This window comes from Venturia canescens, chromosome 3, assembly GCF_019457755.1.
Source record: "Venturia canescens isolate UGA chromosome 3, ASM1945775v1, whole genome shotgun sequence".
Taxonomy (NCBI): domain Eukaryota; kingdom Metazoa; phylum Arthropoda; class Insecta; order Hymenoptera; family Ichneumonidae; genus Venturia; species Venturia canescens.
Genome location: NC_057423.1, coordinates 15363806 through 15381304, shown reverse-complemented (window position 1 = coordinate 15381304; position 17499 = coordinate 15363806). Strand labels below are relative to the sequence as shown.

General features: G+C 37.3%; 2 protein-coding genes across 11 annotated transcripts in view; one reads left to right on the top strand and one right to left on the bottom strand.

Moving 5' to 3' along the window:
* Pkc53E (Protein C kinase 53E) overlaps positions 1–7329 on the bottom strand; it is a 114352-nt gene extending 107023 nt beyond the window's left edge. The window contains exons 1-2 of one of the 4 annotated variants that reach the window (XM_043415102.1): positions 7114–7328; positions 6618–6939 (exon numbers count right to left, since the gene is read on the bottom strand). In XM_043415102.1, coding sequence (XP_043271037.1) covers positions 6618–6808 — 191 coding nt within the window. In that variant the 5' untranslated portion in view covers positions 6809–6939; positions 7114–7328. Of the gene's footprint in view, positions 1–6617 lie in introns of all 4 variants that reach the window. The other 3 variants (XM_043415103.1, XM_043415101.1, XM_043415100.1) reach the window with 3 other exon arrangements.
* Positions 7330–7594: 265 nt separating this feature from the next.
* On the top strand, positions 7595–10591 carry LOC122408372 (uncharacterized). 7 transcript variants are annotated; one of them, XR_006260472.1, is made up of 5 exons: positions 7599–7733; positions 8983–9472; positions 9679–9884; positions 9957–10119; positions 10201–10591. XR_006260472.1 is itself a non-coding variant. In XM_043415108.1 (5 exons), the coding sequence occupies exons 1-5, from the start codon at positions 7875–7877 to the stop codon at positions 10223–10225; spliced, it is 537 nt and encodes a 178-aa protein (XP_043271043.1). In that variant the 5' UTR covers positions 7841–7874; the 3' UTR covers positions 10226–10591. The 7 variants fall into 7 exon arrangements, 1 of the variants encoding a protein (XP_043271043.1); XR_006260471.1 differs by having other exon boundaries at positions 7601–7733; positions 8983–9175; positions 9372–9884; XR_006260473.1 differs by lacking the exon at positions 8983–9472 and adding an exon at positions 7835–7916 and having other exon boundaries at positions 7669–7733.
* The last annotated feature ends 6908 nt before the right edge of the window (positions 10592–17499 follow it).

Genomic DNA, 17499 nt, shown 5'->3' with positions numbered 1-17499 from the left:
TTAGAGCGTTGTAAGCGCTGAGAGCGCTCACAGCGCGCGCTCGACTTACGTTTGAGCGCTGTAAGCGCTGAGATCGCTTTCAACGCTTACAGCGGTAAGTCGGTAGCACTCGGTTACGGGTGTAAAATACACCCAAGGTGCATTGAATTAAAATAATAGTAAAAAAAATTTCATGAGTTTTTGAGGGGTACCCCGTTTTGCCTCGGATTTTTTTTTTTTTTTTGAAAATTGAACAAAATTCCAGTACATTTCTTAGTTTTTGGGAGTAAAAAATAGACAGAGCTTCCCAAACTTCTGAAAAGTTCAATATTTCCTTAGGTATCCCGTTTTGCACCGGTCTCCCCTACATACAAATCCAACATTATTGGACGTTTGCAACACAGATTTATGTACTTTCCGCGTGTTGGATAACAGTCCTTGAACATGTTGAATAACAATCCTTGAAATTCGTGTCAGTGGAGTACGTCGGTTTTCGGATTTCCCGCGTTTAGCGGGAATAAAATCCCAACGATTCGAGCGGATTCGACTATTTCCTTTGTCGTTTCATCAGTTCAATAGTAATCAAGGATCATCCAAATCCATTTTCATACGAAGGTAAGTGCTGAAATTCCATTAAATTTTCATTCGGATTTTTAAACATTTGTTTCGATTTAAAAGAAAACAACTTTTTGTCAAATTCCGTTGGCGCGACACGGATGTTAAACCACCAAAAATAGATGGTTAAAAATTGATTTGCGTTTTTGAGAACGGGAAATGGTTGATTGAAATTTTTTTGTTTTATTTCGTACAGTCAAACGACGTTCTATCATATGCACCGGAAAACCCCAAACATACATCAACTGATGTCTGGCTACCCATGTCCCCTTGATTCGAAACGAAGAACGCTTGTAATTTGATCACTCGATTTATAGGGGAGAGTGGAGCAAAATAGAACAGCCGGGTGAAGCGGAACATCTCCCCCCCCCCTCCCGCCCTTTCCGCCCTACTTCAAAATTCGAAATTTTTTTTCGATAGAAAGTTGCAGGATTTTATCCATCGCATATATTCAAAACTTTATATAGGGTAATATGGGGCAAAATGGACACATAAAGTTGAATTCCGGGGCAAAACGGACTTTCCCAAAACTGAAATTTCATAAAATGCATAAAATTTTTTTTCGGTTCCAAATCATGTCCTGACCATAAATCATGGTAAATTATTGGATTCCACGGTGACATCCCCAAAAAATTCAAGTTCACTATCTATTCGCTTTTTAGACTTATTTTTGAAAACCACAATATTAATCAAAGTACGAATAAGGAAAAAAGGTTTTTTATTAATTTTTTACAAAAATCGCACTCATAGCTGACATCTTCGTCTTCAACAATTGTACACAAGGTGTGTACCCATTTTTTGCATGTTACACTGTAAATCCAATCTTCGGAGGACGACGAATATATAACCCTTCGCAAAAAATGCAAGAAACATCTTCAAAAGACGAAGACTTGGCTGTCTCGGTCAGCTTCTTTTCTGTCTGCTAAACTGTTACATTTCGAAAAATTTCGATATTTCAATTTTTATGCCTCTTGGAGGTTGTGTCCCTTGTGCCCCGGAAAATTTTTTTGAAGAAATTCCGGAAACTAGGACCATGAATCAATGGTGGAATTCCGATATAGTATGAACACGAAATATACCCCGGCACGATGGACCCAAAGTTGATTTTTTGCATTCCTCAAAAACTTGACAGAAATGGGATATAAGATTTGACTCATTTCTTTTCATTCACATCCAAGGAATGGAGCCTGAGTGGTCCCATTTCTTTTCCCATATTACCGAGTTGACATTCTATTCGGGAAGAGTCGCTTGGAACGGCTGTATTTCGAAAAATGTCGGTTCTTCAATTTTTATGCTTTTGAGGGGCTGTGTCCTCTTTGCCCCGAAATTTTTTTTTTACGAAATTCGGGAAACAAGGACGGGGCGTCAAGTTTGGGACTCAAAAATAGTTGAAAGACCATATGCTCATCAATGAAACTTGCTTAAATCCTTAAGTGTCCATTTTGCCCCATACTATCCTACTCAATGAAAAAATCAAATTTTTTAGTTGATCAAATTTTTGTTACGTATTGAGGATACGTACCTGAGGGAAGGAACATTACAATCTTTTCATTTACAAATTATTATAATGTGTACGTAGTAAAAATAACAAAGAGTAAATTACTATTAATGAAATAAAATTTTATAATTATTACATGTCACATATTCGTGTTTTCATGCCAGAAAATAGTTCACTGTTGTTCGCTGATAAAATATAAATTGAAGAAGGATCAACAACGCAAAAAAATAACATTATGTTTTGAAACTGTTCCTGAATGATAAGTTATCGTCGTTCGTATAGAGGGCAGAAGTGGCCGTTGTTTCTTCCTGTATAATTTACTGAGTACTTTGCGTACGATAAAAATAAAAAAAAGTTAGTGTATGAACAATTTCGTGTCCCTTAGATTTTCACGTTATACTTCCATGTCGACGGATCATCTTTTCTATTCAGTTACGAATTAGCATTAGAAAAATGGAAGTATGAATATTTGCATAAATTTCAATCGTAAAATTCATGAAGCTGTGAAAATCACACTTTTACTAACCACAAAATAGGAATTAGCTGTTTTTTATCGCTCAGCAACCGCGCATAATGAAGTGTGGAAAAAAAACTGCTTCGGAAAGATTACGAATCTCTATACGGTTTCGAATATCTCATCGCATTATACATATATATAGACAAAAGAACAAAAGGCCGAAGAGGCTTAACTTCTCGATTCGCTCGCCCTCGAGGGGGTGGATTAACTAAATAGATAATAGGACATCAGGCTAGCAGTGGAGGGTTCACGCGAGCTATTCTTCGAAACCAGACAACGGTTTGTGCACGTCCACAAGATCGCCACGAGAACTTAACGCTCGTACGTTCAAGGGGAAAAGCTTTAGACTAGTCGAAATTCCAACTCGCAGGGGGTGCAAAGTGGTACGTGCTCATGACTATTGAACTTGGACTTCCCATGTCATATCTTTTCTACCTCTGATTCTCTACATTTCTCCTCGAACTCTTCCTCTTTATTTCTTTCTCAGTCTATTTCTCTGCCCCCCTCCTCTTTCTCGCTCTCTTTGGCTCTCTCGTTTTCTCTCCTTCACTTAGAAACTTACTTTAATCTTGCATCAATTTCGATTTGTTCTTATCTCTATTCAAACATGGAACTAAATTCAGTACGACAAAATTTGATTCTTTTTAATCCAAGATCAAATTGAGAAAATGAGAAAGTTATCCACCAAGAATCGCGGCAAACAAGTAAAATTAGTCAACTCGAACGAAATTTTGGTTGACTAGATCACTCAACTTCTCTACTTAAAAAAATGCTTTTCACTACGACGAAAACATCGTTCAATCAATAGTTGTTTTGTATAATCCATAAATTTTACGTTTTTGTTACAATTTATTGATCCAACATAAAAAATAGTTGAAACAACAAATTAATTTTGTCAACATATTGAGCAGCCATGACATTCAGAATTTTCATGTTACATTAAAAAAACATGTGTTGTTAATTTTTCTTGGATTTCAAAAAACACGATGGAGCACACTTGAACATTTTCAAAGTTGGAAAAAATATTCATTTATTTTGAAACAAGGAAGGTTACGCGGGTTACGCCGGTTCATGCAGCATCCCAAAATCAAATATTCACCAAAGTTTATTACTTCTAATTCTAACATTACGAAACTATTTTTCCACATTAATCGAGTTTTGGAAATCGTTGGTATTCATAATTTATCTTTTCAGCAACTCCACGAATACTAGTGATAAATGACCTAAATACTTAGAAAATCGCACTTCGAATAAAATATCGGAATAAAAGCATCCGGACGAACGTGATAAGAGTGTGAAAAGTTGTACTCTTTATAATTCGCAAACGAGTGCAGCCCTGAAATGCGCCCCACGGAATGAGCAATCACTATTGCTAGTCAGGATTTCGATTTGAATTCATGAGGGTATTCAAATTGCCTTTCACGTTCAATAAACAAGGAAAAAAATGTCCCAAACGGTATGGGTTTTCGGCATTAAGGCTGGCGAATCTCGGCTCTGTAGAGAGCTTTAAACTCGGTACGAAAGAAATGTCAAAATATAGTTTTACCGAACCTTCATTTGTGTAAAAACTTGTCGAGAATGCCAAAAAAAAACACTTCAATAAATCTGTGCCACAAAGTGGAACTAGTCGAAGAAATAAAATCGAATCTGCAGTCAGAATAACAAACTTCGTCTTCTCTTCAATAGCTGGAAAAATTCAATTTAGACTCAACTGAATAATTTCAAAAAGGCACACTCTGAATTTCAATATCGAGCAAAACTACTCTTTCCAAACAAAACGAGTTTGCTGCTAAGGGTCGAACAGCATAAAATCGTGTATTAGCTTGAATAGGAGTTCTTACAGGAACGAAGAAAAAGAAATAGGACAAGTTTCGTGGGAGGAATATAATGTTTGCCTCCGTCACGAGACACCCTCGAAATGTTGGCGGAACTGTTCGTCTAAGCTTTCCGAAAAAACAGAACTAATCTCGGGAGTGTCTCGAAATGATGCGCGAATGTTCCTGACGTTTCTTGTCAGAAGATCATTAGCTGTTACGTCGTGTGCAGAGCGATGAGCATATTGGAATGGCATACCGTGCGTTTCACATCGTTCAAGTTGGTGAACGCACTCTTTCAAGAGTCTCTACATATCTCCCAATATATTCGAATATATATGTGTATACGTACATTGTTTTCTGTATAGATATATATTATCAAGGCAGAATTTTCTACGACGAGCGAACCAAGAGGCCTCAAGGCCGTACCGTTTAACGACGAAACGCATACACACACACACGCGCGTTGATCGTGCGTTCAGCTACGATTCTCCGGCTCTCTCTTTCTCTCTCATGCGAGTTCGGCAACTGCCGAATGACGACAAACGGCCGATCAACCACGTCGATTATTTGTGCGGTAAAAAGCCGAGCCCGTGCTGGGCTCTTAGCAAAGCGTACCTCATCATCAAATCCCACCGGTTAAAAACGAGAACAAGCGATCGAATCGAGGAAGCGATCCAAAATGAGAAACGAGTCGGTTCTGTCGAAACACTTGGAACGAAGATAGATCCAGGTATTTATTGAAAAATTTGGTTCTTTGATTCCCAAATGATAAGAAACCATTGGCAACGTTTCAAAAACAATCCGGGATCGTGTTAATGGTCGCTCACACAATGAAAAAGCCAACGAATCTCAGAATAAGAAAGCACATGTATATAGCTAGTCGAGAGATTCATTGCTGTCGTGTAGTGTCTTTTTTTATCGTGAGGTTATTTTAGAGAACGAGCCTTGGATCGAATCATCAATTTTTCATAAATCAACCGAGTCCAGGTAAACATCATTTTTCAACGGGTTCTAGTCACTCTGCACTGAGAATGTATCGTCATTTTATATCCTGCTTGTACACCTCGGTGTTTTTGTTGTTGTCTTGGACCATTGAAAAATTGACAAATTCGTGACAACGATTATCAGTGTGTTTTGTGAATTTTTAACCACTCGGAGAACTCAATTCACTCGCGCTACAGATTCTGAGAAAGCTGCGCTCATTAATCGATTTATCCAAAGCTCGAAGAACTCAATTCCCTTCCTTCTGTCTTCCCATTCTTCTTGGAAGCACTTGCTTCCATATTTGATCGCTAATGGAGCACGACAGGTGTCTCATACCCGAAAAATAATCAACCGCACGCTATTACCGTTCTTTCTGATGATTCCGAGTGCTTGCACCGCACCATAATATTTTTCGAATGTCAAAATTTCTTTTCTCTTCAAACATCAATATTTTCAATATCAACTTTTTTTTCAATACCAATTACCCATTATGACTCGTTGCACTTTCCAAAAGTAATAAAATGTGTAAGAAAAACTAGCATTCATTCCTAAAAATCCGTTTAAAATTGCTTTGAGCCAGCCATTATTCGGAGACACCGGAATTCGAACCTTAAAAATCGCTCGAAGAAATTCTCATCGAACAGTTTCAGTGTCTAAAAAACGCTTTAAAGGATTCAGCTTTAAATGACAAACTCAATAATGATTGTGCTGCGATGTACTAAAATCGCTTACTTTTTTTTATCAAACTACTCGTGAATTATTTGTAAAGAGTATTTACAACAATGAGAACAATAAAAAAAATGTCAAGCACATCAGAATGCCGAGAGTGAAGAGCTCCCCTGATCCTCCGATAATTGAATATTTGCAATTCTGAAACCCTAAAAGTTCTGCTCGACCCTAACAACCACAAATTACAAGAATCCATAGCTACAGAGTGAAATCCGAATGCAAAGGTATGTTCGCACGCGGAAGTAGCAAACTGTCGGATCACAATAATAAAAACACTTTGAGAGAGAGCACAATAGAGCTTTGCAACATCGAATGAAGAAAATAAACCAAATTTCAAAAAACAAAAGTCAAAAGATTCGGCATTTAAAGAGAATTCATAAAAATCCTCTGTCGCATTTGTCTGCAGCAAATACCAAAAAAAAAAAAAGAAAAAAAAATAAATAAATAAACAAGTAAATAAACTGAATTTGAAACTCACCATATGAAGTCCTTGCAGTGGCTGCAAAATGTCGGCTGTTTGAAGAATCTCGGCATGAAACTGTGTCCTTTGATCATGTAGACATTCTTCTTTTTCAAAGCACCCTTGCGACCCCTTAATTTTTTGGCAAACGCTGTAGTAGCGTCACCCGGGCCGAGGGAGTCCTCGCACGTGTTGTCTTCGTCAGCCATTATTGTATCACGTTTTTATCTCGTACTCGGAAAAATGAAAAGGTTTTCTCCTCTCTCCTGCCGAGTATGATCGTGATATAATAGGAGAGAGTGGCCTGGTTGATCGAGGACTCTCGTTTAATCGTAAAACACTATCGAAGATAATGAATTGTATATCGAATGATTATCATGAGGAAACAGGAAAAAAAACAGTTCCTTTAACCCCTATGTGCCAAAAGAGTGGCCCGATTTATGTGTATATAAGAATATTTGTATAAATACACATTTACGTACATACATTTACATATGTACACATATATGCTTACGTATAGATATATATGTAAATATTATTTTGATATTATAATTGAACGCGATCTCTCCCCCCCGTTAAACTCTCATTTCCCTCTCTCCGAATAGCTCCCCGATACGAGTTCGTGGCTCGGGCTGTTGAAAGCGCGACGCGCTATTCTTGAATACGTGCCCACTGACACGGCCACCGGACACACTACTGCTCAGCGACTACTGCCTGGGTTTTCACTCCTTCGTGCTTTACCTACTCCCGCTGCTGGTCTGGTGCGCTGCCTGTCTGCGCGCTACTACCAACTACCTACTACTTCAGCGCCACGCTTCTCCTTTTCTCCTCTTCCGCCCCCTGGCGCTCTTTGTCGACCGAGCCAGTGCACCGATCGGAGCGTGAGGGGAGCGGACCGACACGGCAGAATAGTAGCGCGATCGAGACGGAGAGAGGCCCAGCGCGTGCGCGTGCGAGTACGAGAGAAAGAGGGACTGTCAGGGCGAGAAAAAGTGGACGACGAGAGGAGACGAGAGCTTGGAGCACTCCGGAGAGCCAGTGTGCTTTGAGCAACTGTGAGCTCTGATCGGTGCGCACCTTACTCCCGTTGGATCCTCGGCGTCCACAGTTTCTAAACAATCTCTGTTTCCAGTTGTAAGCTCGAACTTGATAAAATTCGTGGGATCCTCGATTTTCCCAATATTTCTCGAATATCGATCTATATTTTTCACCGAATTCTTATTTTCTTTTGCTAGCTTTTTCCTCGATTTTTCGGCGGTAAACAATCTAGTGTACATGGACATGTACATGTTTTCCTTCCCCACTCTTCGTGGACTGGTACTATTGGTTCGATGGCGCTCGCGCATACGCACGCTTCGCTGAACTTCGTCTGCTAACCGCCATGTCTATTCCTCCGTTCCTCCTCACTTTGCGAGCTTCCTCGCCAACTCGCTCTTTCTCTCCTTTTCTCATTATCGTTATGTCCGCGAGTCTATCTCTTTCCTTCGCTCTACTCTCGCGCACGCTCTCTCCAATATGCTTCAGCTCGCTTCTCGCTTCCCCGCGTTTTCCTAACCTCCCACTGGATTAGCTCTCACTATTGTCCCTCTCTTTCTAACTCTCCACCTCGAGCTCTCCCTCTCCCTCGCTTTTTCTCTCCCTCCGCGGACCAGCCGATAATTTTAGATTCTCGCGCAGTGGTTCGCGTCGCTACTGCTCAGCCCGCGTCGCGCACTCGAATATCGACATACGAGACGCGCATTTTGTGCAGGTTACGAATACGCGTATCTTCTGGCATGCTTATTCTTTCCCTCGCATTCCATTTCTCTTTTTCTCCCCATCTACAGCTACTCCCGTTTCCCTTACGTTGTTCCTTTTTGGTTTCTCGTACTCGCTCCTCTTCTCATTTTATCCTTATTTCCTTATTTTTTCTACTTTCGCTTTGCCTCTTTTGCTTCACCTTCCTATTCGTTTCTATCTTTTTTCTCGATCTTTCCTTTCTGTGTGTTTCTTCGCCTTCTTTCTCCCCATAAATTTCCTCCTCTCCCGCGCCCCCCTTTCGCGCCATGACTCGCACTCTCTCTCTTTCTCTCTCTTTTCCTTCGTTTTTCTTCCTTCACTTATTCTCTCATTCTCCCTCGCTCGATTTCTTCCTCTCTTTTTCTCATCTCCCCTACTATACACGAACCACGCGCCTCAGAAAGCACTACCGTCGAAACGCGACCTGCCTCCCGCGTTCACCTCATCCCGTAATGACCGCAGTTGTTATTGCCAAAGCTCTCCCGACACACTGACCCCGTTCGGACACCCAGGTCACAGTTTCCGATCTCAAGTTCATGGCACACGAGTGATGACCGAGTTGTTCGTATTGCGCTCATATTTTGTCTAATCGTTTGACTTGCAGGCATGCGATCTAAACTGTCTACTTCCAGACCTTCCCTGCGGTCATCCAACGCGTTTATCGCATTTTCACTCTTTACAATCACAGATCGCCTAGAGTCCTCACAACCGAATCAGGAGTCAACTGAGCACCTGTTCATAAAACCTTTAAGGAAGTTGATCATGTCATCTTTTTCGAACTTATTGAATTATATAAAGTTGAGTGTAAACAAAAAAATTGGTCAAACTATCAGCGATTTTAAAAATTTCGTTGCTAAGAATAATCAATAACAATCGGCACTAATTGTCTCACTTCCTTCGGATCACCAGTCGTAATACTCGTTCCGATGCTCTCAACCCCACAGTGTTTATATTAAAACTAATTTTTTTCTTTTCCTTTTACCTGCGTTACAGTCGATATGTTCAGATATTTGGTTCACAAACTTTATTCCTAGTCGTTATGCTGAAAGGAATACATCGTTTTTTAAGGAGATGAAAATCTTTTTAGTGAAAATGTAGGTGTAATCTAACTCCGAAATTCGTCATTCCATCTGATCGTCTGATTTTGTAAAGAACGATATGAACTACATTGGTCCATCGTCGAGAACTATTAATTTTGATATCGTCGAGAACGAAATTTAGCTAGTTGGAACTGACCCAAATTAATTCTTTCCATCAAGAATAAAATGTGTTTGATAGGCTAAAAAAATATCTTCAATAGTTCCAGAAATTATGAATATATACCAATGATATTTCCATGCTTCACGAGCGCGGAAAAGTTTCTCGAGACAAATAGAGCCAGCAATGATGCTTTGACTCAGGGATGCTGCGATCAGGTGCCTGAAAATCTTTCTAAAAACAGTGCACACATAATTCTCTATCAAAGTCCTCCTCGTGAAAACGTCGAAAATGAGACTCGGATAGAAAGTATGTTAAACCTATCGATTACTGAAAAAGTTAGAGATCCTATTATAAATCTAGAAATTTTAACTATTATAGGAAATCGTCTTCGTGTAGACATTCGCAATGGGCCACACTATCAAAAGGAAAAGGAAAAAAGTTTGAGAAAATCTCTTTCACTAACAAAACTGTCCTGTACTGGATGTTATTCCATTTTCACGTGTGCAATATCGATCGAATGCACTAACAAAAGGAAACCTAGGTACGTCGACCCCTCCGAATTTGGTCTTATTTATATGTTTTAGAACATCGAAAACTAAGAGACACGTAATTTTTTTTATAGGCCCATAAACCGTTTAAAGGGGTGAAAACAACCCCCGAAGGTGGACATCTTCACGGGGTGGTTTCTCAGTTTCGCTTGGAAGCACTTGATGTTTTCGAATGAAATGAACGTTAAAATATTTTTATTGATGAATCATCGAAAGCGCACTCCAGACTTTCTAGGAAAAAGAATATTTGAGGGGCGAACAACCCCTAATTCGAAAATTTCATTTTGAGTCGTAAAAAATTATTCTTCTCATTCGCACGAAACCAACCGCTTTTTGTAGAGGTCAAAGAATTAGCCAATGCGTACTTCGGGGTTTTTCCGAAAAATTCGATTTTAAGGAGGCGAATTACTCCTTTTGTCATAATACCTTAGATAATTAGCTAATAAACTTTTGTTTTCTTGATTATTTTATTGTGCGACAGCACCACCACGTATATCATTTATTGAAATGTGTTCAAATACGAAAATAAGTTTACCTTCGAGCGTGTTCTACATGAGATCATCCCCGCATCAATAATTCCCACATTCTACATAATTCAATCATAGCTCACAATGGGTCTATCTGGTGAGATGCGATCAGCTGAGTTTCCAGTTTTCATTTCCGTTGCTACTAAATAGACATGAAAACAAAAAAATGATTAAAATAATAAATTCAAATACAAAGTAATAAAAAAATAGGTTTTTTCTCATGAAAAATCTCAACCCATAAATAAACTAATCATTCTCATATTATTGATTACGTTTATTTCAGAAAAGAGTCTCTACCTTATCACATCATGGAATATTCCATATCAAGTGGACCACCTCAATTTTTTACAATCTCAAAATAACTTCATACATTTTTGCTGTGTCGTTTAAAGTGTCGTTTGACTGCTCAATTTTACCCACAGTTTTTGTTTTTCTGTTTTTTTTTTTCGTTTCTCTGTGTATTGAAAACTAATAATTACATAAAAAAAATGCAAAGAAATCAAATTTTGGTTTTTGCACATATTTTCTAATGAAACAATTTCCTTTATGGTCCACGTTAATTTTCACTAAAAAATATAATTTTTTTCATTGACATAGACGCTTTTTAGATAGCTGAAAATTTCGGAGGTTTTTGTTTTGCCTATCTACAAACCACCAAAAAAATTGGGGAAATGGCAAATGAGTATGTACACACTGTTTTTTGTATAGATCATTATAATAAGATCATGGTGGGTCACCAGTGACTCACCTTGATCTTATTAATTTTCTATTGTCAAAGCGACGTTTCGACCATTTGAAATTTTTTTCTACTGTTTCTGAAAAACCTATCTGGATCGAAATACTTTTTTTCATTCAACCCCATAAAATATTAAGTATTTCATATAAAAAAAATGTGTATAAAAAAGAAAAAATATGAAGAATAATTTTGCCACGATAAAACTAGTCTCAGAAATAATTAACTGGTTAAAATTTCTTAGAGGATTATCTTTAAAAAATTAAAAATGTCCCTCCCGTTGAAATCGATATTTTTTTGCTGCACGATGAAGAACAGTCAAGAAGATCATCTATTTTTCCGTGCTTTTTCTCAAAAAGTGCAATGAAAACCCAGGACTTAAAAAAAAAACTTATTATAAAAAACGGTCCATTATTCCCAAAGTTACTAGGGTTTAAGAAAATCAGAAGCTTTTTCCGCAAAACACACACAAAACAGTGTGTACACACTGATTTACCACCACGACATTTTTTTTGTGGTTTGTAAACAAGAAAAACAAAAACCTCTCAAATTTTCAGCTCTCTAAAAAGGGTCCCTCTCAATGAAATTAGGGTAGCCCACCCCATATGACAATCACAGTATACAATTTTTGATCAGACATGCGACAATATAGAAAAAGATTGCTCACTCGCAAAGCCAAAGTCGGCCAAAGAAGTTCGAAACTGCTTCAGATGATAATCCGAACATATAAAAATTAACGAATCTGAGCATTTTTTCCGTGCAATAAAAGAAAACAATTTCATAGATGAAAATATATATCCTGTTACATCCGTCACCAGTTTCAGTCACCAATCAATCGTTCAAGAGAAAAAATATAAGATGAGTGATAACTAGAGTCGAAACGAGATTCTCAGAATCAATCGAAGATCCCTCAGAACCGCAACGCAAAGACGGGATGATTGAATAGGGAAAACTGGAAATTTGCTCAATCCTCGTTTGAACACAGTAATAACACGGAAAATCAAATACGCGAAGTTAACCGATGGTGAGAGTTTCGAGAACCATCCGTTCTCCGGAACGCGCGATGGTACGCCATAATTTTCGGTTTATTCCGTAGACGTGAGAATATTAAAAAAAAAGAGGAAGAACGAGATAAAAAGTGCTTGTGCGATGATAAGTTACGACCAAACCCCGCACAGAAAGAGAATACCGTCAACGTTCGGTAAGCAAGAGAGAAAAAGAGAGAGAATCGAACGAACCGGTTAAATTTCCTGATTTTAAGCGATGGCCGTTCGATATATGGAAAATATCGAAATGGAGAAAGTCAGAATAGAGGATCGGGAATATTGAAGTATAAATGAAATGAGAACATGCAAAAAGTAGGAAAGAGATCGCGGAGACGGAGGAGAAAGAGAGGAGAAAGAGGGAGGACACACGGAGAAGAGGAAGAGCGATTCATTTTACCGCTTGAATTGCAATTAATCGACAGACCATGTACAGCCATGCGTGTGGAATTCGATTTTAAGGCCGAAAGACTCAATTCGTCCGAAGCCGAGCTTCAACACTATTGATAGAATGTATGGAGAGATAAAATACAGAAGCGAGAGCCATGGGGGATGAACTATGTTTGGGTTAACCGAGGAAGACCCACGTATACATGTATACACGTATCACTTTATCTGTTTATATATACATATACGAATATACAGATACAGCGCGCTCTCTTTCCCTCTCTTCATCTCTCTTTGTCCTTCGCTGTCTCTCCTTTGCGCTGCGCTGTGTGGCCTCGAACCAGTCATCCGGAAAGACCGTAACCCTAGTTGTAACGTACGGGTCAATAATACCCCTAGGCCTGGTTGGCTATTTTTAAAAGCGATATCGTGCTAACACCCCATGTACTCACATATCCATGGATAACAACATATGCAATACGGCGTAGGCGATCGTCAAATGTACCTGAGGGAATTCCCCTAGAAATTACTATACGTACCGTCATCTCTCATCATTTTGTCTTGAATACATCCCCGGAAATATCGACAATTCGGGCTTTATCGGGTTAACGGAGAATCATTATTCTAAAGATTCACATGCATGCTGAAAAAATACTTCGTTCGAGAAATGAAAGCAAATTAAATTTCATTTTTTGTTGCTGATTTGGAACTTTAATAACTCAAAATAACTTCGCTTATTTTCTCTAGTTGCTTTTTAATTTTAACTTATTTTCAGGATTCATTTGTCAACTGTCAACTGTGTTAATGTACCAGTCTTCGGAAAAATAGATTGGAAAAATAAATTCCAAAAGTGCGTTCAACTTCATTTTACACTCCATCGATTATTATTATTATCAACCTTGGTAATTATTTTTTTGAAGCCTTCTCCGTGTTCACGTTTTCTCTCATTTTTTTCAAATTTTATAAAGCTCAATTTTTAAGGAAGTCGAGGCATTAGAATGAAAATGATGTCATCGCTTTTAAACCGATTGCATCTTATAAAGTGAAGTGTAAAAAAAAATCAGTTAAATTTTCAGATAGTTGCAGTCGTTGCTGAGAAAAATCAATAACAATTTGGGCCAAATAACATGTAATCTTATGGAAGTCAAGACACATTCAGTGATATCTCCGTTAAAAATGATGCTGAAAATATGAAATTTTTTGGGCAATATTAGCAAGGCTTGCTGAATAATGTCAATTTTTTCAGATTTATTAGGAGATTTGCTGAGATTATATTAATACAATAATCTGTTTCCCGTGCAGTTTTTTGAGGCTAGGATCGTCACTCTTCGTGTTTTCGACTGAGCTTTCACCAGCTTTTCGTCTTTTTTCCCCAACTTTTCTTTAAAGTGTATGCAATGTTGCCAAACTGTAAACTGGCCTAACTTTTGAAAGGTACAGGTCATAACTTTTGGGTAAAAAAAATGATTGTACAGCCTCAACTTCCTTAAGCTACAGTGTTTCCTTTAGTTTTTGTGACGTGACAAAAAATTATATAAAATTATAAACTCGTTTTGAATTTAAAAAATTCTGCGAACAATGCAGACTATTTTTTTTCCTACGAAATGAGATCTCATCAATTTCTGGAGAGTATTGTTTGAGATTTCTCCATTCGTTTTATGTCTCTGTCCTCGATTTTTTACGGAAGGGATACTTGAAAAAATGTTCCAAAATAAACTGTTTTTAAACGTGGTAATTACCTTGAACGTTTTTCACAAATTTTGAAAAAAGGAGATATTGCTTCAGAAATGCGGACGCATTTTCAAATGATTCAAAATCCATTCGTTAAACAAAATTTTGGTGTAATATTTACACCAAAAGTGTAAATAATTTTCATTCCCATTATAGTGAAGAACTCATTGATGATTTAAGGATGTATAAGCACTAGGCTCCATTTCAGATGGCACTCTAATTTTTTTGTATATTATAGTCCAAGCTTAAAACTTAATCTCTGTGAAATTTCAAGGTCTCTTAATGACTGTTTAATCGAAATACTTTCAGACAAAAGAACACAATTTTACGTGTCATATATATAACCACAATGACCTCGAAGCCTGTATAACTCAGAATTTGATGTATTTTTATATGAGATGTTAGTCATAAAAAACGTCTATTGTATGCATTGAACCCTGAGGATTTGAACGGTTCGTTAAAAAAAGGAGGTCAACGGACATCTGAATTAGAAATATAAAGTTAAAGACGACAAATGGTCACGAAACCTCAAGATTTCGTAACCCCGTAAAGTTGTGACAACGTCGCACAACCTATAAATATAAACATTTGTACAATGTTCTATAAAACTTTTTTGTCGTTATGGTAAGCTTTAACATCAGAAAAATACTAAGAGACCTTTTTTGTAGAGCATCAAATTTGCTTCAAGAATTTGTCTTGGTTTCATTTTTATATTCATTGATTCGTTAGTTAGAAAATTCCAAAGTAAAACAGTCAAATCGAAAAAACATATCGATTTAAAAAGTTTAATAACTCGGAAACGGTTCGTCTGAAGAAAATTTTCAATCAGACCTTTTTTGCAAGGAATTCAATTTTATATAAAAATAAGTGAAAATAAATTCTTTTCATTCCAATCTCCTAGCAGTTTTGACGTAAAAAATCGAATCATGCATAAAAATCAAAAACGGCAATGATAGACCTCTTAAAATTAATATTAAGGGCTCAAACTTTCACCAAATTTTTTTTTCGTCATTCTAAATAATATTCTCGATATATTATTGAAAAAAAAAATATTGATTTTTTTGGCCCAGTCTAATATAGATAGTTGATTTCGGGAGATTTGCAACACGGTGGATGCCACTATCACTGCTGAAAAAAATGTTAACGTTACACGCGTGAACCCTTCTGTAAGAGTAAAGAAAAAAGCTTCGTGTACTGGATTATCTGTGTATGAGCGCGAGTATATGTCGACAAATCACGCGATATACGACGGGGCTTTTTTTGCATTAGGTCAACCAGAGATTTATCAAAGACACGCGTGTGTGCAAATATGGCTTCCGCACATTTCTACGTGTTAAATTCCCTCAAGAATATTCCGTTCACAATATTTATCAAAAATGTCTCGATTCACCGTCGTTACATGCATTTTGAACGATCATTACAGTTTTTAATGACACTCTGAAATGCTTTAGTATTTCATTCAAATGACCGGTCACCGATAGACGTAATATGAAAAGTTATATACTTTCAATATTCGTGCTATCCGTTTACATGCTTCGACTCATTGTCGAAAACAGAATGTACATAAATTTTTCTTCGACGTATTGTTGTTTCATCGTCAATTGTTTTTTCTTATCTGTCAAGTGTGGTTTCTCTTGTTACATTAGTGCAACAACAATATAATAGGACAGACAGTCTTATCTCTTATCACACCGTGGCACCGAATATCGGTGGTACTCCGTGTAGTAAGTAAAAGCACTATTCAAGATCACCCTAACGCACCAACCGTCAGTTTTCGGAACTATATACGCAAAATGACAGTGGCAAATACCCTAGTAGTATTTTTTGATAGCGCAAATTAGAGCACTCAAAATTTGGACTGATTCCTAACCTCTAAGAAGTCGTGATCGCTGCTATGGATTCTTTACATTTTTTTCTATCTGAGAGAGCGTTTGTATCAGAAATTTAGAATTATTTAGTATATGAATTATTGAATAGAAATGTAATCTCCATAAGCGCCCGTATAAATTTTACGATTTTTCAAGTTTTAATTCTTCATTAAATGTTCGATAAGACTTTTAATTTGGCCAATCTATTCGCATGCACTGTTACTTTACTGTCATTTAAAATCAGTTGAATATTCGGATTCGTGAAAGGAATACCTTATTGCCAATTTCTTTATCTCCAAATATCTTTTGGCTAACTTTGTCCGCAAGATATCTCCTACATTTGGTTTTCTTCACCTCTAGAAATCTGTTCATCCAACGGATAAACTTATCCGGTGCTCAGAGTAGCAGATATCTTCCAGATATTGACTTCAGTGCCCTCACGCATGATTTTAGCACACTAAATCCCCTCGAACTAATGCTCCTGACATAACCAAACACTTTTAAGGAGGGTGGCTATACTCGTCAAAATGATAAGAAATTGATCAAATTTGGTGATAATGTTCTTCAACATCAAGTGCGAAGACACCATTTTTTTCAAAACTTTCTTCTGCTTAGTTATCGAGTAATTACGCATTAAAGCAGATTTCTTATGCCCGGAATGTATACCTATATATATGGAAACGCTATGCTTATACACTTGAACTTGAGTGATCAATTACTCGATAACTGTACAGAAGAAAAATGGTATAAAATTTGTATTGTCAAATTTGGCCCTAAAGAATATGTTCACCAAATTTTATTAAATTCTTATCATTTTGAAATTTTTAATGTATTTAACATGGTTTAGCATGGCAACATTGTATCGTCGGTAGCCACCCTCCTTAAAGATACAATGCATAGTTCTCTGTGTGTTATGATAATGAAACAAAACATTTATAATAGATTTTTTATTTATGGATATCAATGTTTTGTATCCGATGATGATGATGATGTTGATGATGAGTATCACGAATATGTGGAAAGAAGACCCTATACAATTGAAAATAATTTTTTTTATAGATTTCGTTTGTAAAAAAATACCGTG